Consider the following 24,982-nt stretch of genomic DNA (forward strand, 5'->3'; position numbering starts at 1 on the left):
CATCTTATAATCAGCAGACTTCCAGGAGACATAATGAATGGTCAATAAAAAGTATATAGTAAGTTGTCTGACTTTGCACTACATCATTTGTTTTACTTTTATTCAATTATATATGTCTACACTTCATTTTCCAGGCATTCAACATTTAATTCCCCTTTCGGAATATTAGACCAATGCTATGTTGTGGGGTCTCGTTCCCTAAATCAAGGCAATAAAGCTATACTGCAGAAGGGTCCATAAAATGTCCATTTCGCATTCCTAAGGCACTATTACAACTTGTAGACTATCATCAAGGACCACAGCTATGATATGCTACAAGAAGACTAATCAAAGGAGTTACTAATTTCTCTTTTGCTAGGTTGTTCTCAGCAATATCAGAGAATCTCTCTAGCAGTATTTTTAGGTTACATGAGTGGATGGACTACTGTTTTCAACTGCAGAGGAGAACACAGACTCCAAAGCACCTTTGCCAGTCCAAGCTGGGCATCAGATTCTTCCTGACTCCAACTCAGTGACTGATTTAATTCTGCATGTGTGAGCAAGACTAATCAAATCTTAATAGAGATGGATAAAACTACCAATATCTGTGCACTTCAACTTATGTCATCTCTAGTTAATGCCAGTCTCAAAAGGCAAAACCTCTTCCACTTCCAAAGTTTCTATCAGAGTGAAAACACACCACATGGCCCATGCAGGTAAACAACAACTGTTCTGACTTAGGGGACTACTAGGGCACAAATGAGATGCAAACATGCTCAGATTCAGTCCTGTTTATTTACATAAAATTTGCTGGTACTCCACATACAAATGCTGTATTAAATGTGTGTATATTAAAGATAACATATACTACTGAAGTTGGGGTTTGGGAAGGTTGTTTGGGTTTTTTTAATGTTTATTTAAAGTTAAAAAAATTATTTTATTTGGAATCAATATATTTAACATCAAGTGGCCTTATAGAGAGGAACAGGGACACGGATATATAAGAAAATTGCCTGTCCTATTTTAATAACTGAATGAACTCCTCCAATAACAGGAGAAGTGAGGCTGGTTACTCAGGCTTGCTCCCAGAAGGTCAGTCTCCAAAGGCATGCATATGGCTGGAATCCACCCACCTCTGGAACATCTTGTGGAAGAAGACCAAGGCACTGGAGAAGAAATACTCTCACATCCCATGAATAACTCAAAAAGGCTTATTAAAAACTCATCTGTTCAAATTATTTAATTATTTTCCAAAGCTTGTGGTCAGAAAAGCCATACTCTTAACAAAATAGTAAAGAAGTAATTACTTAGTCCAAAATAATTACAAATAAATTAAGAAATACCTGCAAGTAAGTGCCAATGACATAATACAAAAAAGTGTTAAAAAGGGATCAGTGATAAGTGTGACTGGAAGGCTTTTTTTTTTTTTCTTTTTATTTGCTCTTATTTGCCCATTTTTCAGGCTTCCCCCCCCTCCACCCCAACCTCAAAAGTCTTCCCATAGAAGTCTGTGTGAAATTTAATAGAGCCAAGATAGCTTGGGCGAGATTCCTCGCTGTTCTAAAGCAGTGTTGGTAAAGGTGATGGAATCACACAGTTCTCCAATACACACACCTTCTTTGTGCAACAACATCCGTGTTGCATCTAATTTATTTCAGACATCGAAAGCATATCTAGGGTGAGTTCTAAATGACACTGGAAGGTACCTGTATTGTATAGCTTTGGCTGACGCTTCTGCATGCAAGCAACTCCAATGGCAATTAGTCAAGTGGAAGTAAAAACTTTTCTAAATGCAAAGATAATTAACCCCACAGTAACATCCTACTGAAACGATGCATATAATTCAAATTGATTAGAAAAAGAGATTGCTGTTTTATTTGGTTGATGGCTTTATGGTAAAGTGATACAGTCAGGCTAACCCTAAAGAAAAGCTTTATCATCTTCAGCTTACATCATGAAGTTCCTGCCAGTCCTTTCCTTCTTAAATGGGTTTCATTCCATTAAGATTGTACTAATAACTGAATGAAAGGTTTTATAGGTGGCTAACAGGCTGTAAAGCAAACATCAGTTAAGATAAGCACCACGGAAATCAATGCAATCTTAAATAATTTGCTGAAGGATAAAGCTGCATCTTAAAAATAAAGTTGTTCCCTTTCTGTTTCTTCTTGAAGGGTGATTTAGACCAAAATAATGAATTAATAGTTGTCTTCTTTAAACCTCTTGCTCACACTGTTTAAGTTGTTCTCATGGAGTTACCAGCTGAGTTTTGAGGATAAAGAATAGGAAGAAATTTGATGCTGTCGGGTGCTACGCTGAACCCAGTAACTATAGCTTTTACTTTTTTCTTGGAATGGAACCAAAAGCAAAACAGCATTTTCTTTTTGTTCTTGAAAATAAACAGCAGAGTCCCTCTGTGCCCTGGCCATAGGAAGCAGCAAAGCAGAAAGACCTTGTTCTAATCGCGTTTGCCCTGTAGCCAGCTGTTGGCAGCTGGTGCCCTCAGCTTCTGCTTCCTGAGGAGCAGGGGTTTTCACAACTGTTTGGCCCGGATTCCCAGCACAGAGCATCCCACGCAGTGCATAAAGCTCAGCTTCAGAGAGTCAACCTACCTCACCGACAGCGTATATAAAATTGGCCTGTATATGCATACATACCTGCATGTATAAAGCCCCTAGATTTAAAATCATTATTAATCAACGTCACGTGCAGAAGATGTAATAAGAAAAGACACTAAAACATAGACTCACAGTGCTCTGTGATTTTTTTATATGGGGCAACTTTTACTAACTAGGTCTGTATTTATAAATAACTCTTAGAATTGAAGAAAATAAAAAGTTCCCATCATTTTTTTTAATTTTGGACATATTTTGATACCAAATCTCTCTGATCTAAAAATATCACAAAGCTCAGCCAATCGTTAATAAATCTATGCATACTAGCAAAATGAGGTAAATAATGTTTAAAATGCATATATTTAACTCGGATACCCAGTTGATGATTGTTTTAAATAGAGTATGTCTTAGAAAGTAAAAAAATCAATTTTAAACAAACACATCTTCCCTCCAATGTGTACTTCTTCAGGATTTAAAGCAAATGAGGCATAAAGTCCATCAAGGTTTGTAAATATACAGGAAATGGTTGAAGGAGATCAAAAGTTGTCCTACTAAAGGGTTACACAAGCTCAAAAAGAAAAATGAAAGAAATGAGAGTTCATTAGTCCAATGAGCTAGATTTTAAAACTGCATCATAGATATATTTTTCTAAAGAAGACAAAGCAGATTATGTTTATACAATATATATAAAATAAATTGCTACACAAGAAACTGTCACGTTTCACCATATGCTAGAAATTTCTTATTTATAAGCTCATTATCCAATCGTAGCTCTCAAGAATAAAGCTAATTTACATGTAAAATAAGAGTATGGTCTACTCTTTAAAGGCACAATCACAAACACACCAATTTGACAATTATATTAATATGAGTATTTGCATAATCTGCCTTCTACACCTGTTCTTAATTTGAAGCAGCTGCAGAACAAATCACAGCACATAATCTGAATATGCCACCGAGTCACGTAAACACACTAACCTTTCTCATCAAATTTTTGTTTCGCTCTCTTTGCGTGTTTGTTTTGAATTTACATGAACCCATAAAAAAAAGCTCTTGGGTTGGACAACTTATATTCATCAGAGATAACATATGGAGGCTAAAATGCCTTTTTTTTCGTTTCCTTTTTTTAACTCTGTTTCCTGTAACAAGGAACATTTCATTTTCACAACTAGATAAACAAAGCACAGAAATTTGACATTTTACATGCACTGAATACACCTCTCTGAAGTATGTTAAAAACATGTGCAGTCACCACACAGTACAATCAAAGTCTGCTGACGAAATTCTTATGCGCTCAGCAAACTAAGACTGAATGGCCACCACTTCATTTTCTTTCAAATTCAGTGCTTCCCACTTTTTAGAAAACTCTGTTTTGTACCAGCAGCATGAAAGGAACAACAAAACAACAGTTGACTGGTAATTCAAACTGACAGTTCACACTAATGAAACATTCTTCCTACATGTATGCTGCTCCTTTTTTGATATACAAACAAGAAATAATTGACCAATTTAATACATTGACTCTCTTCCTATGCATTCTGACTGTCAGCAGGCCCCTTTCTGTAATGTTAACCTCATTCAAACTGAGAGAGATGAGGGAAAGGCGGCACATGTGGGAAATAACTGCATACATCACACATGCCTGATACAGTGATGATTGTGAAGGATAACACCAAATGCAAAATGCTAAATACTAATGCTAATGCTGAATTCTTACTCAGTGAATAATCAGAAGCACAAACGTAGAACCCAAGGCTCTTCTTTCCATTGCCTCCACAAGAAAAATAATAACCCATTACAGAGCCTGTGTGCTATCTAGGGTGTTGTCTACAACCTCTAAGCTGATGGTTTTACTAAAAAGAGAGGAGGCTCTTCTGTGCTTCAGAATGAAGATTTAGGATTGGATATCCTTTTGGCTTGGGACTCACGATCAAATACTGTGTTACAGCTAAAATGATTACTACCAAAATAAAGCCCAGTCCAGTTATAAATTGCAGGGCCAGGTCTGAACAGTCCCACAGCCATTCTAACACTGAATCATTGCCCAGTTGCAGTAGCTTTGCAACATGGAACACCAGCTCCTTTGGCAGCTACCAAAATATGTATAAAAGTTTTTATATAAAAGAGAAAAGAGAGATAATATTGTACTTTCTGGTGATTCTTTCAGTGGAGCAAAGAGCATGGTATCAGCCTGGAGCTGATACATCAGCCGGAGTTGACGCTGCTTTTCCAATTCTTGCCTAACAGCACAAACAAGTGGGAATCTTAACTGTCAGCAAAATTGGTAACTGCAGCAGAGAAAAATGACAACCAGCCTGGACATGATGCAAGACCACTGTAAGCTGTCATCAAAAATGAAAATGGGCAAAGAATAAGCCAAATTATTTGGGGAATTTTCTATATTAAAAATGTGTACAGTTAACTGAATTGTACTTCATCATTTTCCTTACTACAAAATGAAGATTTTGTAGAAGAGAGACATTCTGCAACATGAAGCAGAGTCCACACTGCGTAACTCCTGGGAGTCATTTATTTTGGTACAGATGTCTGGCACTTCCTAGCAGGTGACTTAGCAGGACTGTGGACTGGGGAATTTCTTCCTGTTCTTTTCTTCCACCAAATATTTAGCCTCTCCAGGCTAAAAATAAATAAAACAAATTCTGTATTTTAACATTATTTTATAGGTTGACTGGGTGAGATACTGCATCAGCCTTTGCTGAGCATGGTATAAAGCACACTAAGAAACATCCCCAAATTTAAGTCAAATGACTCACGAACTCTCTGTGCTGATATAGCAGAAGAAAGTGCAAGCATCCACTGTTTGGTGCAGTCCTGTCCAACCAGACAGACATTTCAACTAATATTTACACCTCTAGAGACCATGTAACACAATTAAGTGTACACTCACAGAAGAAATAAGAAAGAACAAAGTTGAACAGCTCATGCACATTAAACCAAGGTTTGTACATTAATAGAAACCAAGATTCTGCTAAAGAACAAATAAAAAATAAAAGACAAAGATCTCATCAAATATATTTAAAAATAATTCTACCAAGATAATAATATACCAGTAATAACATGGAGAAGCTGGATAACATGCCCAACATATCGAGAATCTTCTAATGTCAGACTAAAAACCATGATACGTACATCAAATGACACAACATGATAAATACATCAATTTGTATACAATCCTCATTCCTAAGGCAAAGTTGTATTGTCATTTCACAACTCAGAAAATTCCTGAAAGCAATCGCTGTGGAGTTTGTGTGCATATACTTTTGCATTGGAGTTATAAAAGCAGCCACTCTTCCTGATGAGGTCTTCAGTTCCCTGCACATTTTTTTGCAATGATAAACACTTTTATCAAAGGAAGAGGAAGATGGATGCCTACACTAGGGAGAGTTGGTCAGTGGAAAAATTATCACAATCTTTTATCCAAAATTAGCCTCAGTGTAAGAGATGCCAATGTTATTCCAGTCTACAAAAAGGGCGTGAGGGAAGACCCAGGGAACTACTGATGTAAATCATAAATTGCCACCAAGGAGTAAGATCATACCCTAAGCTTTCATATATGTCTTATGCTCAAGGTGAGCTGTTTTATCATAGCCTTATCAAGTAGTTTTTTCCCTCTTGGATCTCTCAGAGAAGAAACATAGATAGTGGTCTTAGGAAAAATGAAACACAAAATATTTTTTAATTCCTACCACTGCCTAATAGAACTTCTTTGTTCAGAGGGGATACAATTGTTCTCAGTGAGATCAAAAATATGGAAGATTTACTTTTATACTGAATAATCAGTTTTTAAATATATACCTGATGTTTTAATTAGCAACACAGTATACCCAGAAACAAACACAGTATCTTAACTACAACAAAAAAGCCTCAACTGCGTATTGAAATAAATATTCAGGATTGTAAAGTGCCTTTCTCCTTCATTTCTTACCTCTTCTGTGCTGGGATGACATCCAGACAGAGCCAAATAACCACCTTTTAGGCAAGGCACCCCAGCAGGGAGGCAACACCCTCTAAAACAGTTGCTTCAGTGACTTACAATTGGAGTTCTGAGGTGTAACTTAAGCCAGAAATACTATACTATGACTACCCAATGTTATTGCTTATGGAATGAAACACAGTCCCTTATGTTGGATGAGTGAACGTAGCATCTCCTGTGCAGGCAGTACACCAGTAACCCTTCTTGTGCTTCTTGAGCTGCAGGGGCTTGCACGGCTAACCGTGTTCTCTTTTACCTCATCATAAAGAAGCCTGAATACGTCTCTTCAATTTCTGTAACTCCTAAGTGAATCATTTATTGTCATTTCATGAAAATTTATTTTACATTTAAAGAAAAATAGCTTTTATGTTAGGGAGAGCTACATTTTGCATACAATGACAAGTATAAATCACTGGATTGAATACAAAAACTAACTACAGAATTTCAAATGCACAATTGTCTCAGTGACTATCTTCTGTTCTGGTAGATAACCATGATCAACAAACACTTTGCAATGCATACAACTTGTAAAGTTATTAATTGTATTGGTTAGAAAGAACCTCAAGTTTTCCTAAACATATATAATTATGATTATAGTTTCTACTGCAACTCATTGATTTTAAAAAACACAATATATTTATGCTGCAATTTGTTTTTGTGGACCTTTTAAATTACGTAAGTATTCTCTCAAGCTGGGTCTGTGCTCTGCCACTATGTTATTCCTCGTCATGTTATTTTAGCTCAGATTTACCTAACTTTCTACAACCTTGAAATCTATCTTATTTCAGAACAGGACAGTCAATAATTTAGACTTTTATTTTGCCTATTTGCATAGTAGCATTTTATATGAGACTTTAAGTGGGCTATACCCTAAATTAAAACTAAAATTAGCCTTTATACCTGGCCTTAACACTGTATTTCATGGTTATTTTCACCAACTGAATGGTAGATGATAGACTAATATATCAAAAGAATGGAACTAACTTTAAAAATTGTGTTGAGTTTTTTTTAAAAGCTCCCATCACTTCTACAGAAGGCAGCCACATTTCTCCTTATTTATTGACTGTGGCTTATTTGAATTGGAATTGAAGACATAAAATTTGGAAGATCCTTTTCCCATACAATGGGAGAGACATTGTAGTCCTGTATATGTAACCAGGACTCTAAAGATCTGGGCTTCGTTGTCTGCATGGTCAAAGTAATAACATACCTACAAAATCATGGAAGAGCCGTATAGCTGCTCCCAACACAACTCGGGCATATCCTCTCCCTTTTGGAAGGCCCCTTGTGGATCACTTTCAGACCACAACACATTGAGCATCTGACTTGACTGTTGTGTTAGTGAGTGGCTAGGTTGCTTGGAATCACTTGAGGACACAGCTACTTTGCTTAAGCTTAATCAGATTAATCCAATCTTTCCACCACAATGCAGAGTAATTATGGGTAGCAAAATGCATACTATGTCATCCTGATGTCAGTGTTGTGTCACAAAGAGAAGTGTTGGACTGGGAAAGATTGGATTTTTTTTGAGATTTTCTTCTTCAAAGCATGACTAGTAACAATTGTGAGAAGTCCAATGGACTATGATTTGTAAATTTTGAAGTTTGCTGATGGAACCAGACTCTTCCTGGAGGAAAGTCAAGTTCACTTAGATGGCCAAAAGTGAGTCTTCAGAACAAAAGTATGTTGGTTTCTAGATGTTGCTTGAAAAGACAGAAGAATGGCACACTGAATTAGACTAAATGATCATCTAGCCTCCTGTGCTACCTCTAACAGTGGTCAATACCCAGTGCCCAGAGAAGAGTAAACGAGCAGAGTGGCGTATGGACGTAGCGATGCTTTTCCAGGCCAATCCCCAATTCCCAGCATTTTGAGAGACTATGAAAATGAGGAATTTGCATTTTGTATGGATGGATTTTTCTTCCATTAATTTGTTCACTTGATTTTTGAGCCAATTTAAATGTTTAGTACCCTTAATATCTTGCAGCAAAGATCTGTTCCAGAGCTTGGCTATATATTGCTTGAATACCTTCATCATCCTCTTAGCTTAATTTCATGTCTTTTACTCCTCGAACTGCAAGGGAACAATTAGATCCTGTGAACCCTTAGCCCTTTAACTAGCTAAAAGGCAACCCTGCAGCCATAAAACACAAAAGATGGACTAGAAGACCTGGAAGGGATGATAAAAGAGCAGAGATATCTTGGGATCTGTATGGATCATATCTCCTTCTCCTTTACCCAGTATTATTCAACACTTGAGCCAATGGATTTTGGTATTCCCTGAAAAGTGTAAATAATGTATACCTATACCTTGTGCTCACACAGTTGGGCATGAAATATACTCAAAGATGTATGAGTATAAACTTGCTGCCTGCTGTTCAGTCCCACTTCAATGGGTATGTCAATGATGCATGTCTCTGTGTGTCTGCAGTTCTTTTTCCTTTCTTGCACTCTCTTAGTGTTGCTAGAATGCACTATACACTCTCTGGAAATCTGATTCACATTAAAATTTTGTATAGTTATTAATACAACAAGACCCAAATCTCTAACACAAAGCTTTCATAACTACAATAGTAACAATAATAAAGTATTAAAAGTATGAAAAATAAAAGTTTCATCCTAACAGTGAGATCAATACTAAGGATGTCAATTAATGCATTTTAAGTTTAAAAATTATGTTTTTTTGATCATGGACTGTTAGTCAAGCTAAGTGTCTAGACCAGTATTTGTCAAAAACAACAGCTCCTCATTGTTTTTTCTCCAAGACAGAAAGCACACTAATTGTGATACTATAAAGGATACCCTTCTTCTCTAGAGCACATTTTAAATTAATAATAATAACAAAGTTGATAAGTAATGAAATGAAAATCACAACACTAAATCACCCAGAACTAAAATAGGAAGAACAGCTTCTTGTACCATTTTCGTGGCACCATTCTAAAGGGTTTATGCTGTTTAGTTTCCAAGGAAAAAACAAGGAAAATATAAAAAGATCTGCCAGGTAAAACAAAGGTTTTCAAAACCTTTTTAGAATTCCTGTTGACAATTTCATGGGGGAAAAAAGTGACTTAAATAACAAAGATTCTTCACTGAAACAGGATTCAGTTTATGAGTTCCTTCTAAACTATTTGACATTCACAGAGGTTTAATTGAGAAATAATTTCTGTGTAAATGATGTGGTGCATCAACTTCTCTGCTACATTAGATCCTACCTTAACTACAAGAAGGGGTCTAATTCTGCTATATTAAAATTATTTAGAGTTTTCACTTAAAAAAGCTAAGCATTTCCACACATAATAAAAGCATTATCTAATATTTTTGTGGGTTTTCATTACACTACAATTTATTTTAAAGATGATGCCATTACTCTAGCCAAGCCTTTCCAAAAGTACTTCTCTCTTAGCCATAATTACAGTAAAAAAAATCAGAAGATCTGATAAATCAAACAAAGTCCAATAAATATTTTATATTTACAGTCCAGGCACTATACACAATTGGCAGGCCTTACTATTTCAGTTTATCTTGACAATGATACCAAAATCCAAGAAGTTTGGGAAATCAGTCTTGACAGCTATTGATACAATATTATCTCTGAATGTATTTTAGGAGATTATTAATTACAAAGATTGAGTCTGATACAATAGCACTTACGTTTATTAACTACAACTATTCTAAAGAATCATACACGAAGTTATAATTGTTTCTAGAGGTATGGTTGGAGTATTACAATACAAACTGTACCACCCCAGTCAAATTAGGATGATTAAATACTCACTCAAAGAACTCTATATGAGTATTCCCTACCCAAACCAAACATTTTCCTAGACTAAACTATTTTGCAAGATGCCAAATCAGTATGACTTTTCTCAATGTGGAAAAGAGCCCCCTCTCTTAATCTTGGCTCTGAGACTTGTTGGGTTGCATTATATGCCAGGCCCTAAAATGGTTGCAATAATAATGATCTCATAAGTGGGCTGTTAGACTAATTCACTTTATTTTCAGGTACCATGAGACAATCACGTCAACACTATAAATACTCTAAAATACTATGGAAGTGGGTATTTTTGGAATGAAAGATACTTAAAATATAGTGTTTTTTTAAAAAATAAATTTTGCCTCTTGTTTCAGTATATTTATTGCAGAGAAAAGCAAATTAATTTTAGAACAAATGCCTTCCAATTAAAAATGTCCATATTTATTAATTCAATGGCATGTCTTGTATGTCTTACTGATAATTATGAAGTCAATATATTTTGTACCTAATACCTTGACAGAAATCCAGACTATATAAAAAGATGTGAAAGCTACAGTTACTTAGACTATGCTCATAGAAATTACTATTTTTGTTGTAATCTAACAAGTGAGAATTGCAGTATCCAAAATGGTCATATACTGATAGTGAATTTAAATAGATGAAATACTGTGAATTTAGGATGTCATCTGTATTTTACTAGATGCCAGTTATTATCTAGTCTTCAGCATTTTCTGTTCATGAAACAGGCCATAAATACAGAAAATAAAGTTGACTTTTGAAAAAAATAATCAACTGTCATGTCCTTTAAGGCATTTCATGTACATGCTGTAATTTTAAGGCAGCATTAAAATCCTTTTAAAATGAATCTGTTGATATGGTGTAATGTGCTTACTGAAAAATCAGCACACTATTCTGTTCCCTAGAATTTTGTCATTGGATTCAAGGACTCCCTCCCTTCTGATAAAATAAAACAAAACCCCCACAACACCACAGGACTAGAAGTGACTTTATGAGTCTTCAATATTTTTATTATTGCAATTTATGTCATGAAAGTCCCCTTCTAAGCTGGTCAAGCTTTATCTTTAAGGTATGTGGGAGGTAGCTCTTGCTTCCACTACTTCTACTAGAACAGAGTTCCAGAAATTCTTTTCTCTGCATAGTGAAAAGCTTTCTTTTTCATAGTCTATTCATACTTAGCTACTTGTTCCCATGTTTACAACTGTACTTAAGAAGTCTAAAAGATGCCTCTTCCTTGCTAAAGTTTGCTTCTTGACCCAAACTGCATAGAGCAATCACAACCTTTCAGCCTATGCATCTAGTCTGCATGAAACCTTCCGGGACTTGTATATCATAAAAATGTAGATAGAATTTACACAATCTAACTGTAGGTATGTAGCAAATGTGCTAAGCTGTCAGCCATAGTCAAAACGGTGAGATACCTTCACTTCATGCAAATACAGGGCATCAGTATTAGACCCGTGAATCTTTCAACAGAATGTATATGGAGCACATTTGTAATATACTAATAAGGCATCAGAAATTAGGTGGATTGTGTACCTCCCCCTATTCCAGGTGAGGTCTCAAAGATACCTTTTAAAAATTGCATTAATATTTTCCTATTTTTATTGGAAACACCTTTTTAAATTCATTTAGGATTGCGTGTTGTTTTTTCTCACCGATGTTATATCACTGCTCGTTCAGTCATACCATGACCAATACAATGCATTTCTGTTTTTCATTTTAAGTGATGGAAATAAGCTTAAGGAAGAAATGTTTCTATGTTCTTAAGCACAAGACCTTGTACTTTGCTGTACTTTCTATAACTTACTAGAATTCCTAAATTACATTCTTGAAAGATACCTATCATGTACAACAGCCCAGCCCTCTTGTGAACCCTATCCTTCTACTTTCTTTTCCATGGGTGAAATACAATGCCTCCTACTGTTATGGCAGGCTTGCAGTTAGGCATTTTTTTCTTCCTCACCAGGAGTAGGGGTTCAACCCTTTCAAGAGATTTTTTTTGTATATGCAAACACCGATCACAATTCACCTCTGAATTTGCATTATTATTCAGACACTATGCCCTCAAAATGAGGTTCTCCATGGTATCCTAAACTGTTCTGGAAACAGAAACAAACACTACTTTGCGTATGAGTTCACACCATATCTTATATTGGGGAGTATTTTTTCTTTAATTTGGTAATTTGATTAAGTGTCAAGCCCATAGGTATCTGCACACTAAATTACAACTGCATCAATTTGGAAATTACTTCTTCTACGAGTACAGGTCGATTTTAATGTTTTTTTCTGGTATGTTGGGTTACCGCATTGGTTTTCTCAATACTGTGTAGGCTGTCTTTTCTATCCAACTGAAAGTGTATTTCTTGAATAAATGAATTTACTGTGAACACTTAGGGGAAAATCTCATTCTTCATTTATACTTCAGGTTCTCGGTAAGATCCTTGAAGCGTATTGACGTTGTTGGCACACTATACAGTTTCCTTTGGGCATATTATTACTGTACAATTGCTTTTCAAAGCTTCACATAATCAAGTAGTAAAGCACTGAAGTAGTGTTTAGTAAATTTTTCACCATTAATTCTATTTCATAACACCCTCATCTGCCTGTCTCAAGAAAATTATGTTAGAAGCATAAGAAGGCATAAGAAGACCTAGAACATCAAAGTGGCAATTGTTGGACAACCCCTTCCCCAACAGGATGGGCTGATGTGCTTTTCCACTCCACCGTGTGACTGCTTTTTCAGCAGCACACATGCTCACACGCTTTTCTTCTGTAGCATTACAGTGTGATATTTATGCATGTTCATCAGGATAATTTTAACGGTTTTTAATTCAACTTTACATGTATACGGCCCAAGTGAAGGTAAACTAAAATTAACACCTACGTTGATCTTGGCATACATTCATATTCCTGATTACCTGCTCCCCACAGCCCCGGTAAAGTCCCCCTGCTAGGTAAAGCAACTGGACAACTAACACACAAACTACAAAATAATGTCTAATGACTTGAAAATTTCAAGACAAGTGTTCAATTCACAAAGTAGAATTAATCTGCAAAAAAGAAAGTATTGGAAGGAACACCTCGAGTGGCTATGGAGGGAGACGGGATTTTCATTTGGAAAGGTGCATTTGCTACTACTGACTGAAGATTCTTCACTATTTAGTCACAGAACTTAGGTTTTGGTAGAAAATTTTCTTGACTTTTATAATTGCTTGATGAAATGAAAAACCTTCTGGGGGGAAAAAAAAAAGAGACTTTCCTTAGTAGTAATTTAACTAGAAACAATTTTTAAAAATCTACACCCATCTAGAGCATTCACAGAATATTTTGTTCAGTTGCTTTTCCTGCTTTGGTAATTTCTAAATCAATGTACACTAATGTGTTTTTCAAATTCAAGAGTATCAGGAGAGCCTTACTTGAGTGGTGTGATCCTAAACTGGCATAATTAGGGCCCTGCCTGGGAGCAGACCCTTTAATAGAGCTGCACACTGAGTGGGGAACCATTCACACATTCCCTCTCAGCTCTTCACAAGCTTTTCTGGGCAATGAGCCAGCTGGTAAGAGAATCAGGCTGATCCGACCTGTTGCAAGAGCCTGGAGAAGTGGCTCAAGGAAACCTACACCTCCCAGCACCGCAGAGAAACTACTTGAGCAGCCCGAAGAGGAGCAATCATGAATGTGCACACTGGCTTCACCAGGAGGGCTTGCTGGGGGACAGAGCTTTCCAACTGCTCAAGCAAGGCAAAGAAACTTCTCTGTAGGGCTTGGAGACTCCTACAGTTCACAATATAAAAACCAGTCTATCCATCCCATGCATGGCAATGTTCCCAGGTATGAGACAGGCTGCAGATTCTACTGTGAGGGAAATATGGGACTGCTAGGCTGCTGGGTAAAAACTGCTGTGGAAAGACCTCATCACTCCCTCCGAAGGTTTGCCTTTCTGAATCTGAGTGAAGAACCGGAGTGTGTGTGTTCTCCCCTCTCCCCCCAGTTCTCTAGAAGCACCAGACTCGACAAGAGAGAAAGGGGGAAAGATGTGATAGTGATGTAGGTGACAGATGACTCCCCAACAGTCACAGTAATGAAGTGCCTCCTGAAATCCCTGATTGCATAGTAATCCTAATTAGTATTTGGCATATTCAATACCTGTAAACAGAACTTGCATAATACTTTTTTCCTCTGCCTCCAAAATATTTTATAATATGGCAATAACATTTTCAGGCTAAGGGTGTGAACTCTGCACCAGCTAGTTTTCTTCCTCTCAGTTAGCTACAGATGAAGCCATTAAGTAATAACTTCCATTAGAAAGCTGCTAATAAAGATTTTTCCACGTTACGAAGACCATACATAAGGCTACCTGTAATATTCTATGTACCTGAAAATGACAGCTATCTATCTGCTTTATCAGTAAGAGATAATACCTCAATGTGATTGATATTTACTTTAAATTAAGAAGGAAACCATACTAACTAGTGCCACTTTCTTTATACATGTATTTTTTAATACTGTAAGTTTTCAAGAGTACGAAGTGACTTAAAGTAGATCTATTCTTGAAAGATTTTACAGCAGAACAGCACACGATGCAAAATATGGGTTTTCACGAGTAAAGAGCTTGTCAAAGACAGGACAATAAGCCTTTGGAGCAGACTTGTCTCTATATAAATAAGGACTTCCCAGCAAGTTTGCTATACAGAATGAAATATGTCCAGCTTTTTTTTCTTTACTACCGTATTTATCCCTCTACTTTAAATGGAACTCCTGTTTTCTATACCATGAAAGCTTGAACGTGTCTGTTTCCCCTTTCTCTCCCCCCACCTCCTCCCCAGCCCCTTACCTAAAAATAACTCCTTGCCTTCTCTCCATCTCTTGGGGTTATCCTTGCCTTTTGAGTGGGTATCACTGATGCAAATTTCTGCACCTCAGAGGATAACTGCATATTCCTCCTAACAGACTTACAAGGGAAAATGGGACTTACGATTTTCCAGCAGCTATCTTCCAAATTTAATTTACCCCAAGCCTCAATGTTTGCTTATATGTAGGACACACATTTCCTCCAGAATTATACTCGAGAGGGTAAAAGACTGTTTATCACTACTCTCCTCTTACACTATGCATTAGGCATTTGCATCTTTCTAAATCAGTGCTTTCTAGCATGTACAAAATCCTCCTACTTCCTATGCTTAGCAGCACACATTAGATAAATAGGAATATGTAACATGCAGTTTTTGGAAAGACAGTTTTAGACCACTTAGATTTGCTTCTATTTTTGTTGAATGTAATGCGAAGAAAACTCTAAGTTACATCCATAACTTTTTTTTGCTGTTTTTAAACTAGGAATTTTTTTACTGATATTAGGCATGCACGGTTGCAGTCAGTGTACGTTAAGTCAGAAGATACAATCTAAAAGCAGTGGGGTTTGCTTCTTTTTCCCCATATTCCCAATTTCTTATCTCTCAACAGCTCCTTATGTATGTTTAAAAAAGTAAGTAAAAGTTACAATATTAATGATATGTTTGCTTATTTATTATGTGCAATGAATTTTAAATTCAGACCCATATGAAGATCCAAAGGGAGATGACTGAACTAGGAGACAGTAAAGCAAGGATAGTAGGTTAAAAGAGACTATGAATATCTTTTTATGCTAAATTTTCGCATTTTGCATGTCTAAAAAAAAGTGGTTCTTCTGATACTATGCACTAATGCACTAAACATTAAGTAATTAAACCTAAATGTATACTTACTTTTCCCAAATTTTATCAAATGATTACACTTCAGTGAAGTGCTCATGCTAAATAAACAAAGCTTACCTTAACAACTCAACACTCCATACAGCATGATATTTATACAACAGGCTTGGTACACACTGAGCTTAACCCTTTGATTCCAGGAGTCATGATTTCCTGACATGCCACCCTCACACAGAATGCATTAGTACTGATGTTGAAACAACAAATCTCCTAACATGAAGGAAAAAAAAAAAAACAACTAACCAATTTATTGTAGATATATTAACTTACGGGATTGAAGATAATTATCTATTTATTCTAATCGAGATAAAGTTCAAAGTCTGACTTTATGAAAATAAACTACTTCTTTAGATACATTAGGGGGAGTAGAAATAGCTAGGCTTTTCATAGCTCTTAGAGCAAACAAAATTACAACAAGCTGTCCAAATCACTATGCTATGCAGCCAACAGTAGTATGTGTATCATGGACAGATTAGTCTAAGCACCAAGATCTGCCTACCTGGAAGGGAAGTAATTGCAATGCTGCACACGAACACCCACCAGTGGCAGCAAATTGACAGCATTTACCTTTGGGTTATGCTTGTGCTCTGCACAGTTGTTGAAGAATCCTAAGTCTCGCTCATGACTAAGTGTAACAAGAACAATAAAGCTGCCAGTTTTAAAACTCAGGCTAGATGACACCACGTTCTTCAGTGGCGTAAGGACAGGGACTTTCTGCCATAGGAGAAAGATGTACAGGTTCTAAGAGCCAAAGTGACATTTTCCCTGTTATGCCTACTGTGGAAATGTGGTGCTAGGGAGTGAAGTCCGTGAAAGCAATCAGCTTATTTCACCATGGATTACCACAATCACAGCTTCTCCAGAAAAGAAAAAATATTCTGAAACAAACCCCAGTACTACAGAAATCTTAACCTTACTACTGCAATATGTTTTCCAGGATGCACAGTAAGGAAGCAAATGCTACCATCTCTTCATATGCAGGTTAACATTATCCTCAACTCTCGTCACAAACCCTCCTGAGCTATTCTGCAATATGTCATTAATCAATGTATGTACCAATTGGATCCATTCAATTGGTGCATCAGTGTAATGAATGGCATATATAAACATGTTTCAAATACATTTATTCGGATATCTATACATGAAAGTAAAATCACTACTACAATTGGTACTCAGGCTTGTCAGATGGGATGTTTTTCTCCTTCTGTTTTGCATAAGACATGCTAATGGTTATGCCATCTGCAGTCTGAAACCCAGAAAAATGTAAATCAGAAAGTAACAGCAGATCAAGATAAGCATCTATCTAAAACTCTAATTTTTGCAGGTATTCTGTTAACTCACAATATAAAGCTCCTTTCCTTGAAAATACAGGATAACAACTAGATACACGTAACTTCTGCATTAAAAACTAAATGAAAAAAACTTTTGCCAATACAACATTCCTCTTTTACAGTAGATCACATAGCTAGCGGTATGTTTAAAAAGGTTTTTCACAAGAAGGATACAAAAGGCACTCAAATTCTTCCAGGAAAATCCCAGCGTTTCTCTAAAACCATCCCCTCTGTAAAGCACAGTAGAACTTGATGACTTACCCAACACCCTGTTTTTGCAAAGTTGAGGACACAAATTTGAAGGTTTCTTCAATAAGCTTTCAACTTGCTGATTAGCTAGTAGGTGCTGTAAGTCACTAAAATACTTGACGCATTATGGAATAACAGAGAGAACATATATAAAAACACCACACGCTACTTTCCCCAAAATATCCATCAAATACAAAATATGGCCACTAAAATTAATACCATTTTTTTTTCCTTCTTTGGCACGTGGAACAATAGAATAGTTTACATCAAAATATGGAGCACATGAGAGATGCAATGGCAAGGCTTACCTAACACCCACATTTGCCTGCAGATGTGTGAGCTAGTTTTAAAAGTTTTATTGGGTTTTTACTAGATTTAGAAATCAGTCCTAACATATCTCCAGTTGCCAGATCAGTAAATTGCTCTAAAATCAGAGGAAATTAGAAATACACTAATATTAAAGTATTTTAAAATATTGGGAGAAGTCTGTTTGCTTAAGCACAAACACTAGCACAAGCATTTTTGTCTTATAAACCTCAAATTGCTTATACACATTCAGCAGTTCCTACTGCTAGGAGATTTTGGCTAAAGTTACCATTAAATTTGGCATAATAAAATAATAATAATGTACAATTTTATGACCCATATTACAGTATTTGGTCAAACAGGCATCACGATGCTCAAAATGTGAATTTCCACTACATAATGAACAATGAACAGCTCTGTAGTAACAGTAAAAGACAGAAATAGAAAAGCTCCAAGGAGTCATTTTAAAAACCTTTATACATCCTTTTCACAAAAGAAGAGAATTAAAATGGAGTTTGTGCTCATACCTGAATTTACATGGTATTTGATACATAAAGCAAAGTCTAGGAGCAAATTCCATTTTTGTCTCATTTAAAAATGCACCAAATGAAGTGTCCAAAGCTAATAAGAGGCTCTGTGTACATACTGATCATGGAAGGAAAAGTTGGAAACATGAGCAAGAATCTTGGCTTTAGGGAGCATGTAACAATTCTGAAAAGAAAATTATTTGCTTTATTTTCTTCTTCCTGCCTTGGAAGTGTGGTTCATGAGGCGCTGACTCTTCCTGGCAAACACGCAATACAGGACATTTCTACAATACACCATCCCGTGGCATTTAAAAGGCATCAGGCCAGGGTTAGTGCTTTGGGAGTAGGAAAGCACAAGACTCCCTCTCCTCACCTCATCATCCTCTGGGTTATGTGTATGACTGTATTTGTCTCCAAACATGCTTTTCTCTCCTTTCATTGATGTCTACCACGAATAGCGCACCCCCTGTCTCTTCAGCCATGAAAAGAAGGTTGATGAATGGGTGGAGAATGTGAACAGAGAAGTCAGTAGCTCCTGAACTGCTCCAGTTTACAAGTTAGAGAATTCATGTAAGCTAACTTCACTGGGAAACAGATACTGGAAAAAATATCACTACTTTTGCCTGTTTCATATACTTCTCTTAGCACCTGGACCTTGTACACACCTAGTACAGCCTGTGTTATCTTTCAGAATGAGGAACTGGCAGAATAAACTGCTTTCAGGGTATTCATTAAATCAATCGTCTCCGTGATTCAACTCTTCGAGATCACCAATTCCACTTCTAAAAACTGTAAAAAACTACATAGTTCATAAACTGCTGCCTTTACAACTACTGTTCTTGTGTGCCTTCAGCCTACAAGATATTTAATACAAATCAAAGTCAAGGGCGAAGAGTGGAAAGTTGAGATGGTCCCAGGACTCCTGCGCCCCTGGACTGGACTACAACTACAGCATGGCAGGATGCCAACTTGACATGTTTTCTTTTTTTCCATTTTCTTGAGTCATTTTCCTAAGTTCTTGTTTGGCTCTGAGCAAATAAATACAACTTTAAAAGTATATTTGAAGAGAGCTGATATGGAACGTGGAACTGTTTGCTGTGTCCAACATTGCCCCATGAAGCTTCACAAGAAAAGGAGACAATGTGAATTACATACAAATATTGCACAAGTGATCAAATTTCACTACATTTCACTGGTGGAGAAAAAGATAGATTCTGGTGCCTGGGGTCCTCTGTTATGCATGACAAAAACTAAAAATGAGATAAAAATGCCCTATTCCATCAGAAGACGGGGAAGTCCCAAGAAGATAAAGGCTCACCCAGAAAAATGGATGTGAGGAAGAGAATGGTAGGAATTATACTTTTTTATTTCCTGAATAAAATAAAATTGTCTCTCATGTAGATCTTTTGTCTGCAACAGACTGCAAGTCAGCAATCAAACACTCATATTCGGTCTATATGCAATGAGGGAACCAGTTTTGTCAGCAGAATGCAGTTTCATATGGAATTCTGAATTAGCAGTAAATTAACTAATACCTAAAAAAACCTCAACCCTCCAGATAAAATTTTAAGAATAAAACGCTCTATAGAGTTTTACTAATAATGCATTTCAAATCATTATTCAATAACAGAATTCCTATTCACCCAAAAACAATCTGAAGCCCAACAGCATCCCAGTGTGAAACTCTACAACATATGTTTTTCTAAAAAGGCAGAAGCAGCTCTTTCAGAATTTCATGCAGTTGTGTTGGTAGTTTCTTGAACACTTTTCTGTTTGTCACTTAGATACAGTACCAATGAGTTATTTAGCTATTTTTTTTCTGGATACTGTTTTAGTTTTAACACAGCCATTTTTACAATTTAATCCACGTATGTATAAAAATCACATAACAATTTTGCAACGTGTCTATGAAGAATTAATTTATAGCATAGCTACTGACCTCAGTCTTAGACCATCTAAGCATCTATAGCCACAAAAGGGTTTTGTAACTTACAGTGAATTTTCTCTGCAAATGACAAGTCACCAGCATGCAAGCCTGTAACCTCTTGTATGTGAATATGCACATACACAGTGTTAAGAGCACGGGCATCCACGCACACACCCCACGTGTGAGCAAGCACAGTGCTGTTCCCTGAGGGTAAGGCCCCAAAAGCAACGATACTTTACTAACCTGCAGTGGTCTCTGTTTATCACTGCCCTTAGGAGATTTCAGTGCACTTGTCTGTTGCTGTAAAAGCAGCTGCCTTGCTGCCTGGAGTGCCTAAAAGTAAAAAAAAAAAAAGTAAATAATTTCCACCAGTTCCTAGAAAGAGATGAGTTACTCATTGCTAATGTTAGGTAAAAGTCCAATCGAACGAATGCAATCTCCTCCTATTTGATTTGTATTTGCTAGATTTCAGACTTCAGTTTGTTTTTTACTTAAAACGTAAAAAAAAATCATCTGAAAATACATATATAGGACTTCACTAGAATTTATGGATGTACATGAAATCCTGCAGGAAATAAAGTTAATTTGTTTAAAGTGCTTGAAGAGGAAAAATCATAAACTGCATCAATAGCCTCATTTCCACAAGGAACTTGTCTTTGAGTGTTCAACTAAAATGCCCACTCCCTTGCAAATTATCATTCAATTTGCATTTTCATATTAGAATTTTGAAGCAAAAGCAAGTAGACTTCAAGTATTACCGGAAGCTGTAATTAAATTTGACAAATCAACATCAGATTATCTTGAAAGTGAATTAATAAGGATATTCATTGAAGATTAAAAACACTTTTTGTACTTACAATTCAAGGAGAAACCTCTCCTTTGACAAAATAAAGTGCAGTTTTAATGCCAAATAAAAATGAGTGGTTTTCATTTGCATTCTTAGGAAAATCAGAGAACAAAGAAATTACTACTCAACCAACCAGATCAGGCTCTGGGATGACAGGATCCCAATCAAAATAGAAAATGTTTTCATTTATTTTATGTTTTCATTCCAACTCAGCAAAACACAGTTAAACATACGAAATGTAAACAAACATTCCACTTACCCAATGAAGGCTAATCTAAATTATTTTTCCCTATAAAATTATTTTTAAAATGCCAAGTGTTTTAATATGGTATTTGTTAAGAAATTAAAAAACACCCTGATTCAAAACATTTCCACTGAAACTACCTGGAGAACTCTTCCCCATGCCCCCCCCCCCCCCCTTTAAAAAATCAGTTCAGTAAATAGCAGTTACAGCTTTAAAAGACATCACACTATTATCTATGTTATTAAAACGTACTGTAGGTGGAATATACTGCAATAAATGCCATTTGATCAATGTTCCCTAAAATAATAAAGATTCTCAACTGATAAAGAAAGGTACAATTTTGATTAGACTCAAATGAGCTGGTTTTTAAGATAGTTTCTAGTATCCATGACAACAGTTGCTTTGACAAGATGTGCATATGGCATTACACTGCCAGCTGGTGTGAACAATGTTTGAACTACTGCATTGAGATGCTGAGCAAACAGAAAAAGTTGCCACGTCTTAACCCTCAGGGAAGGCAGTCATCCCCTGATCAATTATGAAAAGACAGAGAGAGGGCTGCTACAGTCTGGCTCCAAGCAAGTTTTCTGAGAAGGCAGGCAGACATAGAAAACCAAAGTAAACAAACTGAATGCACTAGCACCATCTCCTAACAACATTGATTCGTCTCCCCGTAGAAGGCTCTGGTACAAAGTTTGCAGAGCAGACTTTTAACATTTGGAGACATTCCCACAACAATCCCTGTATTGTTTCATCAAATTCTCAAGTAATTACAGGTCAGCTTTACAAAGACTATACATTCCTCTGAACCTAAGCAACGAGACGCACAGAACTAGCTTCTCCCTGCCAAAAATAAATAAAAGTTAACATATTTCAAAGTGCACTTGAAATATTTTGTTACCAAGGAACCACTGGATGCCCTGTTTCCTGTGTGAATAGCATAATCTCTTCTGCACTCACAGTTCTTCAGCAGACCCTAAAGGACAATCCTGCTCTGTCTGAGATCAGAGATAAACATATCTGTTGATTTCAGGGGCACCAGGATTTGGTCCCAACATCTTGCAGTGGTTTAAGCACAAAGCGTGGATTAAATGCATGAACAGAAGATCTACGGCGAATTTATAATCCTTCCCAATCATCAGAGCCCTCCGAAAGGGAAACATGAATGGAAGCGAGGGAACTATTGCACTCCTGAATTCATGGGAGACTGTACAGGAAAACCAACCTCACCGCTCGGGGTGGTATTGCTACAAGAACCAGAGAAGAGATCTGGAGCTACAGAAAACGGGAAAAACCATAAAGATAATTATTTTTTAATTGTGGCGGTCACAGAAAATTCATTACACGGCCTTTATCTGGAAAAGAAATTGTAACGATATAATGCTGATGTATACTCGCAACTAACTGGAACACTTGGCAAGTTGCTTCAGTGTCCTAATCTTCCTTAGCAGCAAAGTCATCTCACGTCAATACAATAAAACAAGCAAGCAAGCATCTGGCAAAGCTGTACATTTACAGTACTTGAAAATGTAGAGAATTATAGCATGCTGCAGCTTAGATTTAAGCTAGACAGTATAATTTCAAATTGTGGCTAGCATACTCCCGTAGAATCAGCCTAAGAAAGCATGATTTCCTACCACTAACTACACAGAGAGTCACACTTTATGAAAAAGCAAGGCAGCACAACAGGATATGTTTGCATAAAAGGCTCTATTACTTAAAACTATTTTGATTCACATGCGCTGGTTGGGATATCTTTAAAGGAGTAAAGGCTCATCTTTTAATACAGAATGTCTTATAAATGATGACTACCTGAATACTTCAGTGATCTTATTGTGGCAGTTTAGATTATTGTAAACACGGGAGATAGAAGAAGACCAGAAAACAATTTCAAGAGATCAGAGCTGATTTAAAACTCATAAGGAGAAATCACTGTCAGCCTTTGTTCTTACAGGAGTTGTCACATGGTACTTTTTCCTCCCAGTGTGCTGCTTAACTTTAGATTTTGCTACTCAGTAAACAACCTCCCAGAAACACACTGTTAATTTCAAAGGATTATTACTGACATTATTCATAAGTGAATATTATGAGACTGTAAAACATTCAGTTGTACCAATTCATTTGCTGCTATTAAATCTTTGCAAAGCAAATTGACAGCTTGAAAGTGTCTTTCAAATCACAGTCTACCATGTACACTTCAGGTAAACACCCATCCCACATATAATTTATAAATTTCTGTGAGCTAATTTGATAGTAAGTCCTGGTCTAAAAACAGTTCGGTGAAGACAAACTAACAGACGTTTATAAACCTGGGAGATAAATTATATTAAGTCCTACCTCAAGTTAACAGCAGCAAGAATGGATTCTAAGGCAGTCAAAATCGTATCCAGTTTCCAGTAACATTTGTTTCAAATTTAGTAGGCACTTTTCCTTAATTAAGTTATCTAAATTAGTAAAACTATACAAAAAAGTCAATGCAGACAAAAGCAATAAAAAGAACTGGGGATTAGAAATTATTTTAATAATGCAAATGAAAATCATTATAATGCGTTAAGTAATGGCTGTATAAGCAGGAAATTTGGGCATATGGTTTCCAGAACTCACTGTGTCTTCTAGTAAAATATTTATTGGGAACACTACTTCTTAATATTTACTGTGCAGCTTTGGCATAGCTAAAACATAAGCAGAACAAAAATGAAATTAATTGCATATAACTCACCCTATTAAAGTTGATAAATTGCAGTAGATTTTGCAATTTGTTCGTGGTAATACTATGAGATACAACTTGCTTTTATTTTGTATTCCAAACCCTTGTATTTAAAGTAAGCATGCCTTAAAATAATTTTTAAAGTTTTATCATTTTAATAAAGTGAAAGCTGCCACCAAAAGACGGTAAACTTATTACTTTGTTTTTTGAAAAGTAAATGTGTGTGTATTTTTAGGAAACAGATGTCACTCATATCTTTCCTTTAAAAACAGGAATGTTTAACCTATCAGCCTGTTGCATTTGAGACGTTAAAATGAAAAATGACACCTACGCCCATTAATATCGTCAATGTATAAACAGCACAGCGTGACACATTCTTGAGAGCTGAAGGCTACAAAATCTCTCTGAAACATAAATAACAAAGCACTCAGAAGCATATTTGATGTTGATATTAATCTCTGAGAAAAACACTGCTGCCTGGGCTTCTTATGAAAATAGATGCAGCCCAAATGGATCTCCTGTAATTGGTTTCAGATAGCGAGGTCAAAAGAAATATGATACAAGAAGCTATTATGTGGAACAGGCAAAACACGAATGTTTATACAGGCACTCCCTATTTATACTGACAAGAGGTGTATACTTTGCAGATAACCAGAACCAAAAAAACTTGCCAGAAGACAACCAGATTCCTTCTTTTTTCTAAGTCCAAATCCCTATTTTATTTTTTTTTTTCAAAT

General features: G+C 36.3%; 1 protein-coding gene across 1 annotated transcript in view; it reads right to left on the minus strand.

Annotated features, from left to right (window-relative positions):
- FOXP2 (forkhead box P2) overlaps positions 1–24,982 on the minus strand; it is a 197,393-nt gene that overhangs the window by 107,671 nt on the left and 64,740 nt on the right. Inside the window, 1 exon segment of the mRNA XM_035902195.1 lies at positions 20,691–20,780. Coding sequence (XP_035758088.1) covers positions 20,691–20,780 — 90 coding nt within the window.

The sequence above is a fragment of the Egretta garzetta genome, unplaced genomic scaffold, assembly GCF_000687185.1.
Source record: "Egretta garzetta isolate BGI_Z169 unplaced genomic scaffold, ASM68718v1 scaffold169, whole genome shotgun sequence".
Lineage (NCBI taxonomy): Eukaryota > Metazoa > Chordata > Aves > Pelecaniformes > Ardeidae > Egretta > Egretta garzetta.